Raw genomic sequence first — 16,420 nt, 5'->3', positions numbered from 1 at the left:
CCCTTTGTGTGTCTTACTCTTTTCTGCCTTCTCTGCTCTTCCTCTTCTCCTTTCCTACCTGATAAGGCACATTTTCTCAGGGGACCTTCAAAGCCTTCAGGAGCACCCAATGTGTTACTCCCTTGGCACCAGCATCTCCAGGGCAGGCCCTCTGTCTCCCCTGAGTACCATCGGCTAGTAGTAGACCCTCAGAGCCACATTCCTTATCCTTGGAAGATCAACCTGCACAGCCGGATCTTAGGCTGAGGGCCAGATCTGGTCTCACTTGGTAACAGAGACGGAGAACCTTTCTCTGCCCACGGAAACATCTGAGGGGTTTAACCCCAGATACCATCTAAAACCCCTATGCCTACTTTTAGCCACTTTCCCACTTCAACCCCTATGCCCACCTGAAGCCCTTTGCCCTCCTGCCGTCCATGTGCCCACCTGTCCTCTGTAGACCTTGGTGGTCCATCCTGTCATTGTTCTCTGGAGAGATGCTCTGGGCCTGTAGCAGTGTCTCTGGGGGCTATGCCCCTGCCGCTATCCCAAGGGTCCCAAGAGCCCCTGGGTGTCCCCTCCTGATTCCAGCAGAAACATGGAGTGGGTGAGTCTCTGGGTGCTTTGGCGCCCTGGTTGTTGCTTGCTGCCTGATCTACCCAGCTCTGACGCACCGGCTGGGACTGGAACCGGAACCTCAGTCCTCTGGGCTCTGGCCCTGACACCCTGCCCAGGGGGCTGGGCCACTTGGTCCCTGTACCCCCTGCTGCTAGCTCGGCCAGGCTCCAGGCAGGACAGGCTCTGGCAGACAGACCACCCGGACCGTGGGGGTGCCGCCCACCGGCCACCCGGCCTGCCAGGGTGGGGCTACCCCACCCTCGGGATCTCGGCCTCCAATGGGCCCGTGGAGCCACGCCTCCCTGGACACTGTGGTTGGAGGCCTGGCTTCCCCTCCCCCCACTGGGCCACCCAGCAGACTGCCAGCCCCATCTGCTACCCTCTGCCACACTGGGATCCCCAAGGACCCAGTGGGCCACATGTTGGGGTGGGAGCCCGCCTGAAGAGTCTTACACCCCTGGGGAGCCATAGACAGATGCCATGCTATCTGCTGGCTGATGGGTGCTGGAACAGATGAGACAGAGGCTCCTACTACCCAAGGGAGCTTTGGTTGGTGATGCTGGCCAAGGGACTCCCAGCTCAGACTCTTAGGCCAGAATCAACACAAGGTGCTCCTGACCAGTCTAGCTGCTCTTAAATCTAGGCTCAGAGGACTACAGAACCAGGTAGCTGGCTGAGAGCCCAGGTAATCATCCTTAACCCTGGTCTGACCTATGGTGGACCTGGAAGGACCCTGACTCTCCTGGGACAGGAAGTGGCTACTTAAATCCCTAGGACAAGGGAGTAGGAGTAAGCCTGGAGTTTGGCCAGCAACATGTTACGATCCCAATTCACACACAGACTCAAAGTAGGAGATTTGGGGGGACTTACTATCTATTTTCTCATTAGTCCATAAAATTGTATTTTTTTTTTAATTTAAACTGGATTCACTTTGCACCTTGGCCTCTGCTGACTGTCACACAGCAACCCCTCCAGAGTTTGTCACAGAGGGGACTGTCAGGCCTCTGCTACCAGGTGTGGTGAGAAAGCCTTGGGTTCCTGGGGAAGGATCTAGACAAAGGCAATGGATGGGAGGAGGTAGGTTCACCATTGCCTGCTGGGTGACCTTGAGCAAGTCACTCGACCTCTCTGAGCCTACTTTCTTTGTCTGTCTAACAGAGACAAAGTAGAGAGCTGTCCTCGAGGGGTGGGTGAAGTGGACAGTGTTGGATGCCACAGACATGTGGACAAGGAACATGAAGGGGTCAGGGGTGGAGGGTGTTAATGGTACAAGATGGTAGCATACATATGTCTGCACATATGTGTGTATCAGTACACATGAGGGTGTGTGACCCCAGTTCAATCGCAGGACCAGGCTCTCAAAGATGCACAGCTTAGCATATATCTACCCCAGACACCACCCCATTTCATCTATTTTAGACCCACTGTACATGTGGACACGTATTTCTCTATCATCCCTCACAAGGGACAAACCCCTGGATCCATTCCCCCTCTATCCTCTACACCATCGGAGTTCTCTAAGACCTCCCAGGGACCTGCCCCCTTGTCCTGCCCACTGCTTAACCATTGCAAGGCCTTGGTCTCTGGGTTTCCTTCCACATTTCTTCAGCTCAAGACTTTGAGTGGTGCCAAGCCTAACCCCTGCTCAAGGTTTTGCCTTGTCTAGAGCTTTAGTGGCCCCATCGCCCTACTTCTGGGTTACCAGGACATCAGCTTGGTGGTAGGACTTGAGGCTCTGCCACCCTACAGCCACCAGGGTACTGGGACCAGTTTCCTGCTTGTTATATGGTACTAGTGAGTTAGGAAGATTGATCAAAGCTGCTCCTAAATTTTCAGGACACGGGACACCATAAGGGATGGTGACAATGGAGGGCACATCCCAGTCTGGACCAGAGAGACATATAGCCTGTGTGAGGTGGCCGTGCATAAGGACCCTGAGCAGGTTGGGCGAGGCCTGAAAGACTAGCATGAAGCACAGACATAGTATTTGGTTGGGGGCTAGTGTGGAGAAAGGCTGGGAGGCCAGCTTAGACCCACTGCTGGTCCTGACCTTGGTTGCCAGCTCGGACCATGCTAGAGCTAGAACGTAGAGGTAACCATCTGCCTACCACCCCATCTGTGCCCTGTCTCACCACAGAGAGTCAGGACCAAAACACAAAGAAATATGAAACAATGCCAGGCGTACCCTTCAGGAGCATGGGGTTTAAGCAGCCATGGAAGTGGGCCAGGGAACAGGCCACCAGATGAGTAGAAGAGCCAAGCCTTCCTGGCTAGGAAGACCATGGCAGGCTTCTTGGAGGAGGTGGTACTGCAGCAGAGCCTTAAGGCTGGAAGAGGGAAGAAAAGAAAGGGCACAGCAGGTGGCACGGAGAGCAGCAATGAGCCCTTAATTATTGGCAGTACCTGAGAGTTGCAGGTTCTGGGCCTACCATTGTCTGCTTTCTCTCACACACTTTACATAGGAGAAAACAGACTTTCAGATGAAAGACTCAAAGACCTAAAGCCCAGTGGCCAGAGAGTCAGGGTACCAAAAGGTTGCAGTGCCTCCCACTCCCAGGACTGTCAGCTCAGTGGTTTTTGAGATCTATGGCTGCAAGTCCAATCTCATTTGTAAAGTGAGGGTGACTGGTTAGGAAAAAGACATGGGGAGGGAGGCTTGTGGCAGCTACTCTGAGGATAAATTCTCTGTGGGTCCTGGGGACACACAGGGGGTGCTGGGAGGAAGAAGTGCAGCTGGCTGGCTGGCCAAGACAATGGTTTCGTGCTAGGCTTCACTACCTTCCTATACACGTGCATAGGCACAGCCTGTGGGCCACATATCTTGCCAGTCTGGGCACAGGGGTTACCACTGTCAGCAAGGGCACCGCGGGCACCGTGCCTGGGCTGGGAGGGACCTACCTCAGCAGCTTCTCCAAGCCCCGTTTGCTAGCATTTCTCCTCAGGAGTGCGGGGCCATTCATGCTGCAGGCCTGCCCGACGACGCTGGTGACCTGGCCTGACCCCTGGCCCTGGGGACACAGCCTGCAGCTTCAAAGGCTCCTGGTGCTCTGGCCCAGCACCTCTGTTCTCCTCTGCCTTCTTCTCTTTCTCCTCTTTCCCCTTCCCTTCTTTCTTTTCCTTTCTTCTTCCCTGCCCTGCCCTGTCCCTTCTCCTTGTCCCTCTCTTTGTGTCCTTGTCCCTACCCTCCTCCCCCTGTCAGTCTGTCTGGTCTCTCAGGCTCTGACAGCCCTTCCCTGTCTCCTCCATCTGTCTGTCTGAAGGATATCTGTCTGTCTCAGCCCCTCCAGCCCTTGGGGGTGGGGGTCTGGGGCTGGCTCCCAGATGGCAGCCCCAGGCCCTTCCACTGTCCCTGGACCCTGTTTCTGTGGGTCTCTCTCCCCTCTCCTTTCTCAGGATGCTTAGCAGCTGCTTTCCTTTTGTCCCCCAGCCCCCTTCTCCGCCCCCTTGGTCTCCTCCACCTCCACCACCTCCTCCTCCTTCCGAGACTAGTAAAAATGTCAGAGAGAAACCCTCCCAGCCCCGCAGTGTGGGGGCCTGGCTGGACCTCCACGCCCGCTTGTGGGCAGCATGGTGGTCTGCCCCCCTCAGACCATCTTGGCAGCTTCTGTCATTTCCCACCTCTCTGCCTACCACTTCACTCTGGGTGCCTGGCCACAGGTCACCTTACCATCATCAGAGCCTCTTGCCCACCTCTGCCTGCCTGCTGGTCCCTGCTTTGAGTCCTGTTCTCCCTGACCCCTGATCCTCTCCTCCCAGGTCTGGGCCTCAGCTGCCCCTGACCTGGCTGACTGCCCCTCCTTGCCCTTTTCTCCACTGGCGTTTCATCCCTATCTCAGTATTCTTCCTACCTTCCCTCCCCCATTCCTTTCCCTCCCTTCTTCCTCTCCCTCCTCCCCCTCCCTCTTTCCTCCCTCCCTCTGGGTCTTCATTTTCCCTCTGTTTATTCCCAGCTCCCTGCTCTTGTATAACCTCCAGGGGAGGCTGGGCACCCCAGGAATCTTCCCAGGTCTTTTAGTTGGAAGGCTACTGCCCTCCCCAGAATCTCAGGCTACATTCGAAGCAGGGAGTAAATGCCACAGAGAGCATCTTCCTTGGTGTAGGGAGCCAAAGTCCCCAGAGTGTAGGAGGGTACCGGGTGCCCTCACCAGCCAGCCCCCCTACCCTATCCTCTGGCTCAGAACCAGGGACAAAGCAGCCCAGCCCATTGTTTTTCTGGTTGGGCTTAGTCACTGTGACTCACTGGAGAACACTGGAGGCTAGTGGCTGGGCTGGGGGGAAGATGCCATAGGCCAGTTTTGGGCGAGTAGGCTTACATCTGGTGGCTTCCGGGATCACCCACACTCATAGCTGTGGATAAGCAGTACTGCTAGACCCATGAGCTGGATGGGAAAACCAAGGCTGGCCAACAGCACTGGGCCAGGTCACAGAGCCAGAGTCTGGCAGAGCCAGCACCATAGTTGAGTCTTTGACTGCCAGCAACTGCCCACTGTGTCTCTCTCTACACACTGGCCTCTAGTTGTCCTCTATCTCCACACTTGGAAAATAGGCACAGACAAGTTACTGTGACCTCTAGGTGGGCCAGGAAGTCAGATCCCAGGAAACCTGGGGACTACTGAGGACGGAGGTAGGTGTTGGGGGGGTCACATGGACAGCTCACTGGTGGCAAGGAGAAACACCTTAAAGTGGCAACACAGACGCAGTCGCCCATGGATCCCCAGCTCAGATCTACAGTGACCAAAAAGCTGACTACCCGCCTTTTCTGCCACACTTGCTACAGGATGAGATCCGGCTGTTCCGAGCATAGCAATTACAGCATCTCCCTCCCCCAGAATCTCCCAGGAGGAGATAGAGCCAGGGTGTAGAGCAGAGACAGCAGAGTCCACCGTGTTTCCTTAGTAGCACAAAGACATAAGAAACAACACACTCTGAAACTCCCTCTGGTGAGCCCAAGTTAAAAAGGTCACCTAGTGGAACCAGATTGCCCAGGAAACCAGCTTGTTCTGTGCCTGCATCATAACTTAACACACCACTTCCTGGCCCCTGTTCCTATTCCAACTAGACAGCCAGGAACGACATGTGGTTGGGGCAATTTGGGTTCAAAAGAAGGAAGAATGTGTCCAGACAGGGGAGGGCTGCCTTAATCGGTGGTAGTTTTCCTGAAGAGATGTGGGATGATTTAAGGTTTTGAAGCCATGACATATATAGACAAGGGGACAGAATGATACTGGCCTTACTATCTATTATTTTTCTTCCTACCCACCCACTTATCCATTTATCCATGTATACCGGATATGTACCCCCACTCATATACCTACATACTCATTCATTTATCTACCTACCTATTTATCCATCTATCTATCCATCCATCCATCCATTTATCTGTTCATCTGTACTTTCATCTATCCACTTATCCACTTATTATTAAGGGAGACTGGGTATATCACAGTGAGCATGCAGGGGTTAGAAGATCTTGTGGATCTTGGGTTTGTGGATCTGGTTCCCTCCTTCCTTCTTTATACAGATTTTGGAGATCTAACTCAGGATACCAAGCTTTTATGGCAATTACCATTTTACCACACTGAGTTTTTTCATTAGTACACTCAGAAGAAATGTTTAGCAAGCCGCTTGGAGCACAATAACCTCCTGTTACATACTAACTAATACTTTCTGCATATTCACCCTCCAATTTGTATGTGCATTTGTCTAACCAGGAACATTTCTTCAATCCATACTTTCATCTCCAAATCAGTCTTCTGCTCTTATTTTCATTCATCTTCACAGATATCTATGTTTTATTTATACATTTTCCATATTCATTCATAAATCTGTCTAAGACATCTTCTAGGAAGCTGCACATACAGCTGCACACATCTTTGTGTGTTGCACTGTATGCATGGTCATCCAAGCAAGTCAATAACACTATAGGAAATCAGCCTCCAGCCCAATTTTCATTATCTACTCTTCCCCTGCCCCAGCCATCCCTCTACTCACATATCCATGTAATTATCCACACGTTTATCCATCAGTCTGTATGTTTATTCAAGAAGCACGAACTGAATTCCAGTAACTTTTAATGTTCTGGGAATTCAGCACCACTCTCCAAGGCTCACTGACATTTTAATGGGAACAAATAAGTAAATATGTATCAACACATTGCAGATGATGGTTAATGCTGCTAAAAGCATGAGTCAGGGTCAGGAAATAGGGGGGACCAGGGCACTGAGATGCTTTGTATGATATTAAGGAAAAAGAATTTAGTGGGGAGGAATAAGTATTTCCTGGTTTAGAAATGATGGAGAGAGACTTTCTCACAATGGGAGAAAGCAGAAAGATAGTGTAAAATTTATGATGGAGAGGTGTCTTTTTATACATCTGTATCTTCAATAGTTCACCTCATACCAATTTATCCATCTCTTGATTTGTCATTTGTTTATCTTGCCACCCTCAAATCTATTGTTATATCTATGTACCCATTATTTATTTACAGTCACAATCTGCCTGTCTTGATGTTATATCTGTCTAGTCATTTATCTATATCCTACCTATCTCCTCATTCATCTACCTATTCTTTCATCCCGTGTGCCCATCCTCCAACACATCCATTTATCTATTCCCTGCATCCATTTATCCACCTATTTATCTATCCATCCACATATCCATCCACATATCCATCCACCTCATGCACTTATCTATCCAACCTCCATCCATCCATATATCTATCCATTCATCTATTCACCCATCTGCTCACTCATCATCCCATTTATCCAACTACCCACTTACCCATCTACCCACTTATAAATCTACTCATCCACCAACCAGCTCATCCACTCATCAACACAATTATCCACTCAGATCCATCCAACCACCCATATATTATCCACCCATTTACCCATCTATCCACTCATCCATCCATCCATCCATCCATCCACCATCCACTCACCCATATATCCATCCATCCACCTATCTATTCATCAATTCATCCTTCCATCCAGCTACCCCCACCCATCTATCTACCCATATATCCACCCAGTCAGTTATCCATTTATGACTGCACTCATTCACTCACTCAATCATCCATCCATCCACCCATTCAACCACCCACCACCCACCCACCACTCACTGTATACGCACCTGCTCATCTATTTTCCTACATACCCATCTACTTACCTATATATCCTTCCATTCATCAATCCATCCATACAACCCCCATCTACCCATCCATCCATCCATCCATCCATTCATCCATATAGCCAAACAACATTCAGTCATCTATTCACCCTCCCATTCAACTACACACCCATTTATCTATCCAACTATCCACTCATCCATCTATTTATCTATCCATACATTCATTCACCCATATACTCACTCATTTATCCATCTATCCACCCATGCATGCATTCATCTACCCATCTACTCACCCATCTTCCTACTCATATATTCAGTCATCTACTCACCCATTCATTCGTCCATCCACCCACTTATTCATCCATCTATCCACCCACCTACCTATTCATCCACCCACCCACCCATCCATCAATCCATTCAACCACCCATTCACCCATATATCTACCCATTCACCAATTCACCCGCCCACTCATCAATACATCCATTCACTACACATCCATCCCTCTACACCTATTCATATATCAACCATATATCCATCCATTCTTCCATTTTCTACTTCATTCATCCACTCACGTATATCCACCCATTTAGTCATTCATTTACTCACTTCATCCACCTATACATTCATCCAGTCACCCATCCAACTCACATATCTACTCATTTATTCATTCATTTATCAATCCACTTATCTTTCCATCCATCCACTTACTCATTCATCCATCTACTCAGTCACTCATATCCACCCATCCATTCAGCCATCCATCCATCAACTCAGTCATCTTCCCAAATATGCATCGACATTCAGTCATCCACTCATCTCCCATTCATCCATCCACCCATTTATTTATCAATCCATCCACTCATTCATCTAACTCCACTCACCCATTTGCCCACTTATCCACCTACCTACATATCCACACATTCGGTCATTCATTCACCCCCATTTATCTAACCAGCATTCATCCATCCATTTACCCACCCTTCTACTCACTCATAAATCTTCCCATCCACTAACCAACTCACCCATTCATCAATTCACCTATCCATCGCACATTCACCTAACCAACTATATATCCATCCATACACTCACTTATATATCATCCGACCATCCACCCATCCATCCATCTACTTCCTATTCATCCACCTACCCATCCATCCATGCATGCTTCCTCCCACACACCCATATATCCACCTACTCATCAATCAGTTCATTGACCCCATCTGTCTATCTATCCTTTTATGTATCCATTCATCTGTCCATTTATTGATTTATCCATAGATCTATCCACATATTCATCTATCCACCCACCCTTCCATACATTCATTTATCTACCCACATTGCTGTTCCCATACTTTCTTTTTTCATCCATCTTTCCCTATATTCATATATTTTCCACTACTGGTTCTTCTTTTATTTTCTTATTTCCTTCCTCCTCCTCCTCCTCCTCTTCTTGTTCTTCTTGTTCTTCTTGTTCTTTCTTCTTGTTGTTGTTTGTTGTTGTTGTTGTTGTTGTTCTTCTTCTTCTTCTTTTTCTTTCTTCTTGTTGTTGTTTGTTGTTGTTGTTGTTGTTCTTCTTCTTCTTTTTCTTTCTTCTTCTTTTTCTTTCTTCTTCTTCTTCTTCTTCTTCTTCTTCTTCTTCTTCTTCTTCTTCTTCTTCTTCTTCTTCTTCTTCTTCTTTTTGTGACTAGACATGGCTCAAAAGCTCATGGCTTGAGAATAAAGCCTCAGGAGGTTAGGTCCCTCTTATAAAATAGACCCTAAACAGAACTTGGGAAGCATAGATCTTCTTCCTTGTCCAAATATCTTTACAACCCCCAGCAGACATATTCCAACAGACATGCTTACAGACCAATGTACTATATGGAGAAAGACACAATAAACCTACTGGTGGCAGGGTCTGGGATAGTGGCTTTTAATAGTAATGTGGCTCTGATTTATATAATAGAAACTCTCCAAATGTTTCCCCACATTCATCAGCTCCATGTGTTCCCCTTTCCAAGCAAGGTCTGGTGGGCCAGAGCTAAGGGTGGAACCAGGGATCTGGGTGTGGTGAAGCCAACTGTGGTTGGAGCTGAGACTAGGAGAAAGGGTAACAGAGTCTTTCCAGATTTCTTTGGAATAAACTAGCTATATTCATCTGTCTTGAGTTCTATTGCTCTTTGGGGAGATGTTCCTGGGAGAGGAGGGAGAGGTAGAAGGTGGGGAGAAGAGGAGGAGGAGAGAAAGGAGAAGGGAAAATAAAAGGAGAGAAAGAGGAGAAAGAGAGAGAGGAGGGGAGAAGGAAGGGGGAAGGAGATAAAGAAGAGAGGAAAGGAGGAGAGAGAGGGAAGAGGAAAAAGAGAGGAGGGAAAGGAGAGGAAAGGAGAAGTAAAGGGAAGAGAGGAAAGGAAAGGAAGAGAGGGAAGGGAAGGGAAGAAAAGGAAGGGAAAGAGAAGAGAAAGAAAGCCTTTCCTAAAGGCTGCTTTTAGGAAAGAAGGTACAGTCACCTTGTGGAGGGAGGGTGGTTTTCCTTCATGCAGACAGAAGGATGTGAACCTGAGAAGACATATCTACTAGGGATGAAACCCCATCCTCATGTACATATCCAAAAGGCAGGTGGTAAGACCAAGGCTCTGGAAGGAGAGTTGAGATAGGACCCATGCCACCCATGACAGACAGGAGCTCCAAGACATTCTAGACAGCCTTCCCATAGCACCTGGTCACACTGGGCTAGGGTTTATACTGGCCCTATCTATACCACCCACAGCCTACTTTGTTCCACCTCTAAGGTGTCCTGATATGAAGAAGGGCTCAGAGGGAACAGATGCATCTTGAATTTGCAAATTAGTTTCTTCTGCTAACTGATGGGGGCAGTCTTTCTTCCATGCCAACTTACAACTTCCCAACTTGGAGGTGATCAGCAAACTGAGCCTGGTAATAGTGACCTGGCCACAAGAAAAAACAGGGGCTTCCCTGACTTACCTACTGTCCACTCGCAAACTCCTACACTCTAAACCCATAGCCCCTTGCTTTTTTTTTTTTTATACTTATTTTTTTTAATTAGGTATTTTCCTCATTTACATTTCCAATGCTATCCCAAAAGTCCTCCATACCCTCCCCTCCACTCCCCTACCCACCCACTCCCACTCTTTGGCCCCTATGTTCCCCTGTACTGGGGCATATAAAGTTTGCAAGTCCAATGGGCCTCTCTTTCCAGTGATGGCCGACTAGGCCATCTTTTGATACATATGCAGCTAGAGTCAAGAGCTCCGGGGTACTGGTGGGTTCATAATGTTGTTCCATCTATAGGGTTGCAGATCCCTTTAGCTCCTTGGGTATTTTCTCTAGCTCCTCCATTGGGGACCCTGTGATCCATCCAATAGCTGATTGTGAGCATCCAGTTACGTGTTTGCTAGGCCCCGGCATAGTCTCACTAGAGACAGCTATATCAGGGTCCTATCATGCTCCACTATGTTCATAGCAGCCTTATTTATAATAGCCAGAAGCTGGAAAGAACCCAGATGCCCCTCAACAGAGAAATGGATACAAAAAAATGTGGTACATTTACACAATGGAGTACTACTCAGCTATTAAAAAGAATGAATTTATGAAATTCCTAGGCAAATGGTTGGACCTGGAGGGCATTATCCTGAGTGAGGTAACCCAATCACAAAAGAACTCAAATGATATATACTCACTGATAAGTGGATATTAGCCCAGAAACTTAGAATACCCAAGATATAAGTTACAATTTGCAAAACACATGAATCTCAAGAAGAACGAAGACCAAAGTGTGGATACTTTCCCCCTTCTTAGAATTGGGAACAAAACACCCATGGAAGGAGTTACAGAGACAAAGTTTGGAGCTGAGACAAAAAGATGAACCATCTATAGACTGCCATATCTAGGGATCCATCCCATAATCAGCCTCCAAACGCTGATACTATTGCCCCTTGCTTTTCTGCTAGCTCCTTGGTGCTGGGTAGGAGTGGCTGGCTGGTGAAAACCTAATCTTGAGAATTGGATGGGCTGTCATCAGGTAGTCCCTTTATCCAAACCTGTACTCTGCAAGAATTAAAGCACTGAAATCCAAAAAGAGGCCCTATGCCTCAAGGCCAATGGGAAATCACCCAAAAGTTACTGTGTGACAGAAAGACTGGGGCTCTGTAGAACCAGAAGAACTCCCCACAGCCTTATGGTCCAGTGCTACCATAGCAGATGCAGAGATTCATGGCTATACCAATCTGGACAGTGCCCCACAGAACACTTCTACTGCAGCCTGGGATGTCCCCACAGATCACTTGCCACTCAACCTGGGCTTTCCCCACAAAGTATCCCTCACCTTGACCCAGTCTATGTCCAATAAAGACCACTGATTCCTTATCAACCTCCTTTGCATAATAGCATTGGGTACACTCTGGGGACTCTCACCAGAGTACCCTAAGAAGCAGCCTGGAACAGCCTTACCCCAGCTCTTCACCCTAAGCTCACAACGGGCATGTCTAGACACAGAAAGCCATCTCTAAAATGGCCATTCTTGCAGTGATGGTGTTACAAGATCTTTGCCTGCTAGAGTCTTTAAAAGCTTGGCAAAGACACTCAGTCCATGAATGCTAGAAACAAGCAGCTGCATTCTGAGTGTGTAGTTGGGGAAACTGAGTCACAAGAGGGTGACACTTTACCCTTCTTCCCCTCACCTTGAAATGGCATCTCAACCCCTATCCCAAAAGTCTGAGTTCCTAGAGGAAAAGGCCTGGTCCATTTCCTATGGCTCTCTTCCCCAGACAAGCCTTTACCTCCTCATGGCTCACTAAGCCTTCCCACATAACCCTCTTAGGGATACTGAGGCAGTGGGAACCCCTAGTGAAGTAGCAGTGTCACCCTGGTAAGGACATCCCATCCTGGGCCCTCAGTCCCCAGCCTATTCCAGATCTGCCTAACTCAAGTGGAGTAAAGGTGGGCCTGTGATGTCCCAAATGTGCCAAGCATCTGGTTTCCCCTTCCCAACCCAAGATGGGGATCTGCTGAAGCTGGATGGAAGGTGGTAGAAAGCCTAGGACCTACCAGGAGGAAGATCACTGATTGGCCTCCTTTCTGTCTTCAGGAAGCTCTGACTTGGCCCTGCCTGGCTCAGCTCTGCCATCTGGAGAGAGAGCTCCAGGACTCAGCTTCTAGGCTTTCAATCCTCAGAGCACACCTTGGGAGGGCAAGGTTGAGGTGGGGGTCCCTGCATCTTAGAAGAAGACTCTCAATAGTGTTCAAAGTCTCTGACTAGAGCTCAGGGGTTAGAGGCACACGTGGTCCATGAAGGAACCCTGCCTAGGTAACCCTTAGATTGTCCTGTTGGTCAGCAGGTCTGGACATAGGCCAGAAAGGTTTTCAGGATAGATAAAGTTCTAGAGCAGGACCCTCAGCAAAGCAACATCAGATGCTGAAAAAAAAATCAGAATTCAGACATCCCAGGAGCCAAATAAACCATACAAATGAGAGGACAGATGGCCAGGTAGAATGGGTCAGGCAGGCCTGTGCAGAGACATCCCTCTACATGAGACTGCTCCCAGTGAGAGGAGGCATGGCTCCACACAGAGCTAGGGTTCCAGGACATGGATAGTGTTTGAATCTGAGGCCCGTGAGGGCATGCTGAGCCTCTCTCTGTGAGCTATATGACTGCCTTGTAGCTTCTAAGGCACCGCACAGTGGAGGTGTAAGGGTGTTCAAGTTTGGTCTTAGGGCAAGACATTCCCTAGGTATCACCCAGCAGAATCAGCAAGTCACTTGCAGTCCTATGGAGATGCCACACACTGCTTCCAAGGGACAGGAATAATCTACTGTTGGGTAGTCAGGCTGGGAGAGAGCACCCCAGCAGAGGAAGAGTGGCTGGCTTGCATCAGTGGTGTGGGGAACTCAGGAGTGGTGCACAGCAAGCAGCCTTCCTGCCTTCTGAGGCTCTGTGGGAGGGGCTTGACTGCCTTGGACTTGGTGTGCATATGTGTCCTGCCATGCTCACCCTGGTATACCAGGGCAGGTATGAAGGAAGTGCCTGGCTTCTGCCTGATGCCTGGTCCACTGTGGACAGCACAGCATGGGGATTCCCCTGATCTGATCCAGCTCAAGCTGACCCTGTTCGGCTCTGGGCTTCTGGGGCTTCCTGAACGGGAACTTCTTAGACCAAATAACCCCTTCTGGGCACTGGGGACTTTACCACTTCAAACAGGAGAATCCCTGGTCTGTGAGTCACCCTGTACAGCAGGCACAGTGTCTCCTCCTCCAGGGTCTCAGTTTCATTTTGAAAGGTCGGTGGTGCACTTTGTTCTTTCTTCCTCCATTTTGGGGAGGAGGTCTTTAAGGGGCTCCCAGGCCCCTTTAAGGCTGTAGGATCATGGAACAGGAGTTCCTGACTGACAGGCACAGGTGCAGCCCAGCTCCGGTCCTACAGCAAGATGACTAGGGATCGGCTGGGACCGCCAGAACTGTGGGCACCCTTCACTGTGCTGCTTAGACCTCGGCATTTGAGACAGCTGAGAGAGGGGGCCCGAAGAAGAGCCTAGGAGGAGGGTGGGGCTGGCTTGGCTGCTTGAAGCTGCCCTTCTATGGGCACAAGGTGGCAGGGGCACTGACGTGCAGTCATTTCTGAACAGGGTCACAGCTGTTGACTGATCACCCTGTTCCACACACCCCACAGCTTGTGTCCTCATCCAGCCTGGGCAGAGTGTCCTTGGAGCCCTTCTTGGGATGTCACGATGCATGTCCCCCTTCCCAGGAGACAGACTTCATAGAGCCTTTCTGGGAACAACATGACCCTGGAATCCCAAGGCTGGCACAAGGGTGCTGACCCAGACTAGGCCAGTCTCTGCTTAGCCTCAGACTCCTTTCCTGGCCTGAGGGTTCCTTGGACAGCTTTCTAACCAGGGTCCAAATGCAAAGCAATAGTGTGGAGACCCCCCAACATGCACCCCTCAAAGTGAGGCTTCTTCCCATTATCATTGATAAGGATTGAGGAATCGCTGTTCCTGCCCAAGATCTGGAGTCCAGCTCCATCTTACAAGGCAGCTTGCAAACTGCAGAGACCCTGCAACCCCTGCTAAGGTGGGCCTTATCTCCTTGAGCCTGTGGCTGAACCCTAAGAGTCACACTCTCCCTGGCAACCTGGCAGCTCCGGTAGCAATTTTATGTTTTACCTCTTTCTTCCCCTTCCTCTTACACACCTGGACCGCAGCCCCCACATCCTGCTCCCATGAGGCTGTTAGCCTCTGACCTGTCCCCAAGACCTGACACCTTCTTCTGAGACCTGTTCCTGGGACAGGGCAGGGCAGGCACCAATGACCTGGCTTGGTCTCCATGTCTACCCACTAACAGCTTCTCTTCTCATTACCCCCACCCTCACCTTATGACCCAACACAGGAAAGACAGGGAAGACCCTTCACATCCCTTTAAATTGCAGATGCCCTTAAGCAGCTGACAGCCTAAAGGCCTCTGCCCAGCCCTGTCTGTTGCAGGGCAGTGACCCCCTTTATCTTTGCCAATGTTCATTCCCATACCCACTGTACTTAACAACAGTGCCTGGTCCACAAGACACCATTGACCTTCTCTATCCTCACATAGCAGCTTTGGGAACCCCTGAGGTCTGGTCACCTCTCAGTATCTTAAGGCAGGCCAGACCCCTCAGACAAGCCTATAGGTGCGTGAGGTCAGGATTCCTAGGCCTAGTTTCTCCCAACACAGCTACTGCTCTCTCCTGCTGTTCAGGCCATATCCAGCCACTCCCAGTCCCTTTCACACCAAGCATCTATCTTCTCTGCTCTGGCTATGAACCCTAGCCAGGAAGACTTAGCCTTCCCCAGTTAGGCCAAGCTGCAGAGGGAGAGAGAGGAGACATCAATTGGTAACCACTATCTGAGACTCTGCCTACTCAGCACTTGGCACAAAGCCTATTGCCCATAGTGGAACTCACCCTTCGCTGTCTTCTGCATGGAGCTCTTCCTGTTCCTCGCATCTGGGATCGATGGCAGCCTCCGCCATGGGCCTGGTGTCTTCGGTGTGGGTGCACTTGTTATGGCTCCTGGTGCTTCTCTGTAGATGGGCGGTGGCCTAGAGCCTCAGCCCCCCACCCTTCCCGCCCCAGGTTTCACTTCCTCCTTCCTGTAGCAGGTTGAGGTTTGAAACCTATGGGGCTTGGGTTTTTTTTTTTTTCACTATGTTGCTGCAACAGAAGAAGAGTTAAAACAAAACAAAACAAAACAAAACAAAACACACACACACACACAAAAAAAAAACCCCAACTAAACCCAAACCACTCATCAGGAAGTATTGAACAAGCAAGCTGCAGCCTCCTGAAATGACAGAAAAGGGCTGAGGGTAGAGGTGAGTAAGGATACTCCTTGCAACTCTGGTCCATAGACCTGAGAGTAGCTATGTCTCCCACAATGTCCAGAATTCATGGTCCCTTTAGTGTCTGTGGACTGCTTTCAATTGCTTTGCATGGAAATCTTCTGTGCTTCCAAGTGTGCTCAATGAACATAGTGGAACGGGTTCTTGATGCTCCAAGGTCATGGCCTTGGACACTCTTAATTAGCCTTTGCTCTCCAGCCACATGTGGTGCTCCTCTAGTCTGTGGTTCTAGAGCTTGTCTCTATCTGTCTTCATTCCTAGCTGCTGGACACTCTTGTCTTCCTGCTCTGTCAGCTCAGTTCTCTCTAATCCTGCCTCTGTGCTCTG

The 16,420-nt window shown here is 49.4% G+C and overlaps 1 protein-coding gene across 4 annotated transcripts in view; it reads right to left on the bottom strand.

Annotated features, from left to right (window-relative positions):
- Positions 1-15,811, bottom strand: part of Lsp1 (lymphocyte specific protein 1) — a 34,821-nt gene extending 19,010 nt beyond the window's left edge. For 2 of the 4 annotated variants that reach the window (XM_021166468.2, XM_021166472.2), the window contains exon 1: positions 15,657-15,811. In XM_021166468.2, the coding sequence (XP_021022127.1) occupies positions 15,657-15,724 (68 nt within the window). In that variant the 5' untranslated portion in view covers positions 15,725-15,811. Of the gene's footprint in view, positions 1-3,495; positions 4,018-15,656 lie in introns of those variants that run through there. The other 2 variants (XM_021166471.2, XM_021166473.2) reach the window with 1 other exon arrangement.
- Between the last annotated feature and the right edge of the window lie 609 nt (positions 15,812-16,420).

This window comes from Mus caroli, chromosome 7 (assembly GCF_900094665.2).
Source record: "Mus caroli chromosome 7, CAROLI_EIJ_v1.1, whole genome shotgun sequence".
Lineage (NCBI taxonomy): Eukaryota > Metazoa > Chordata > Mammalia > Rodentia > Muridae > Mus > Mus caroli.
Note: the sequence above shows the minus strand (reverse complement) of the source record. Positions and strands in the feature narration are given on the sequence as shown.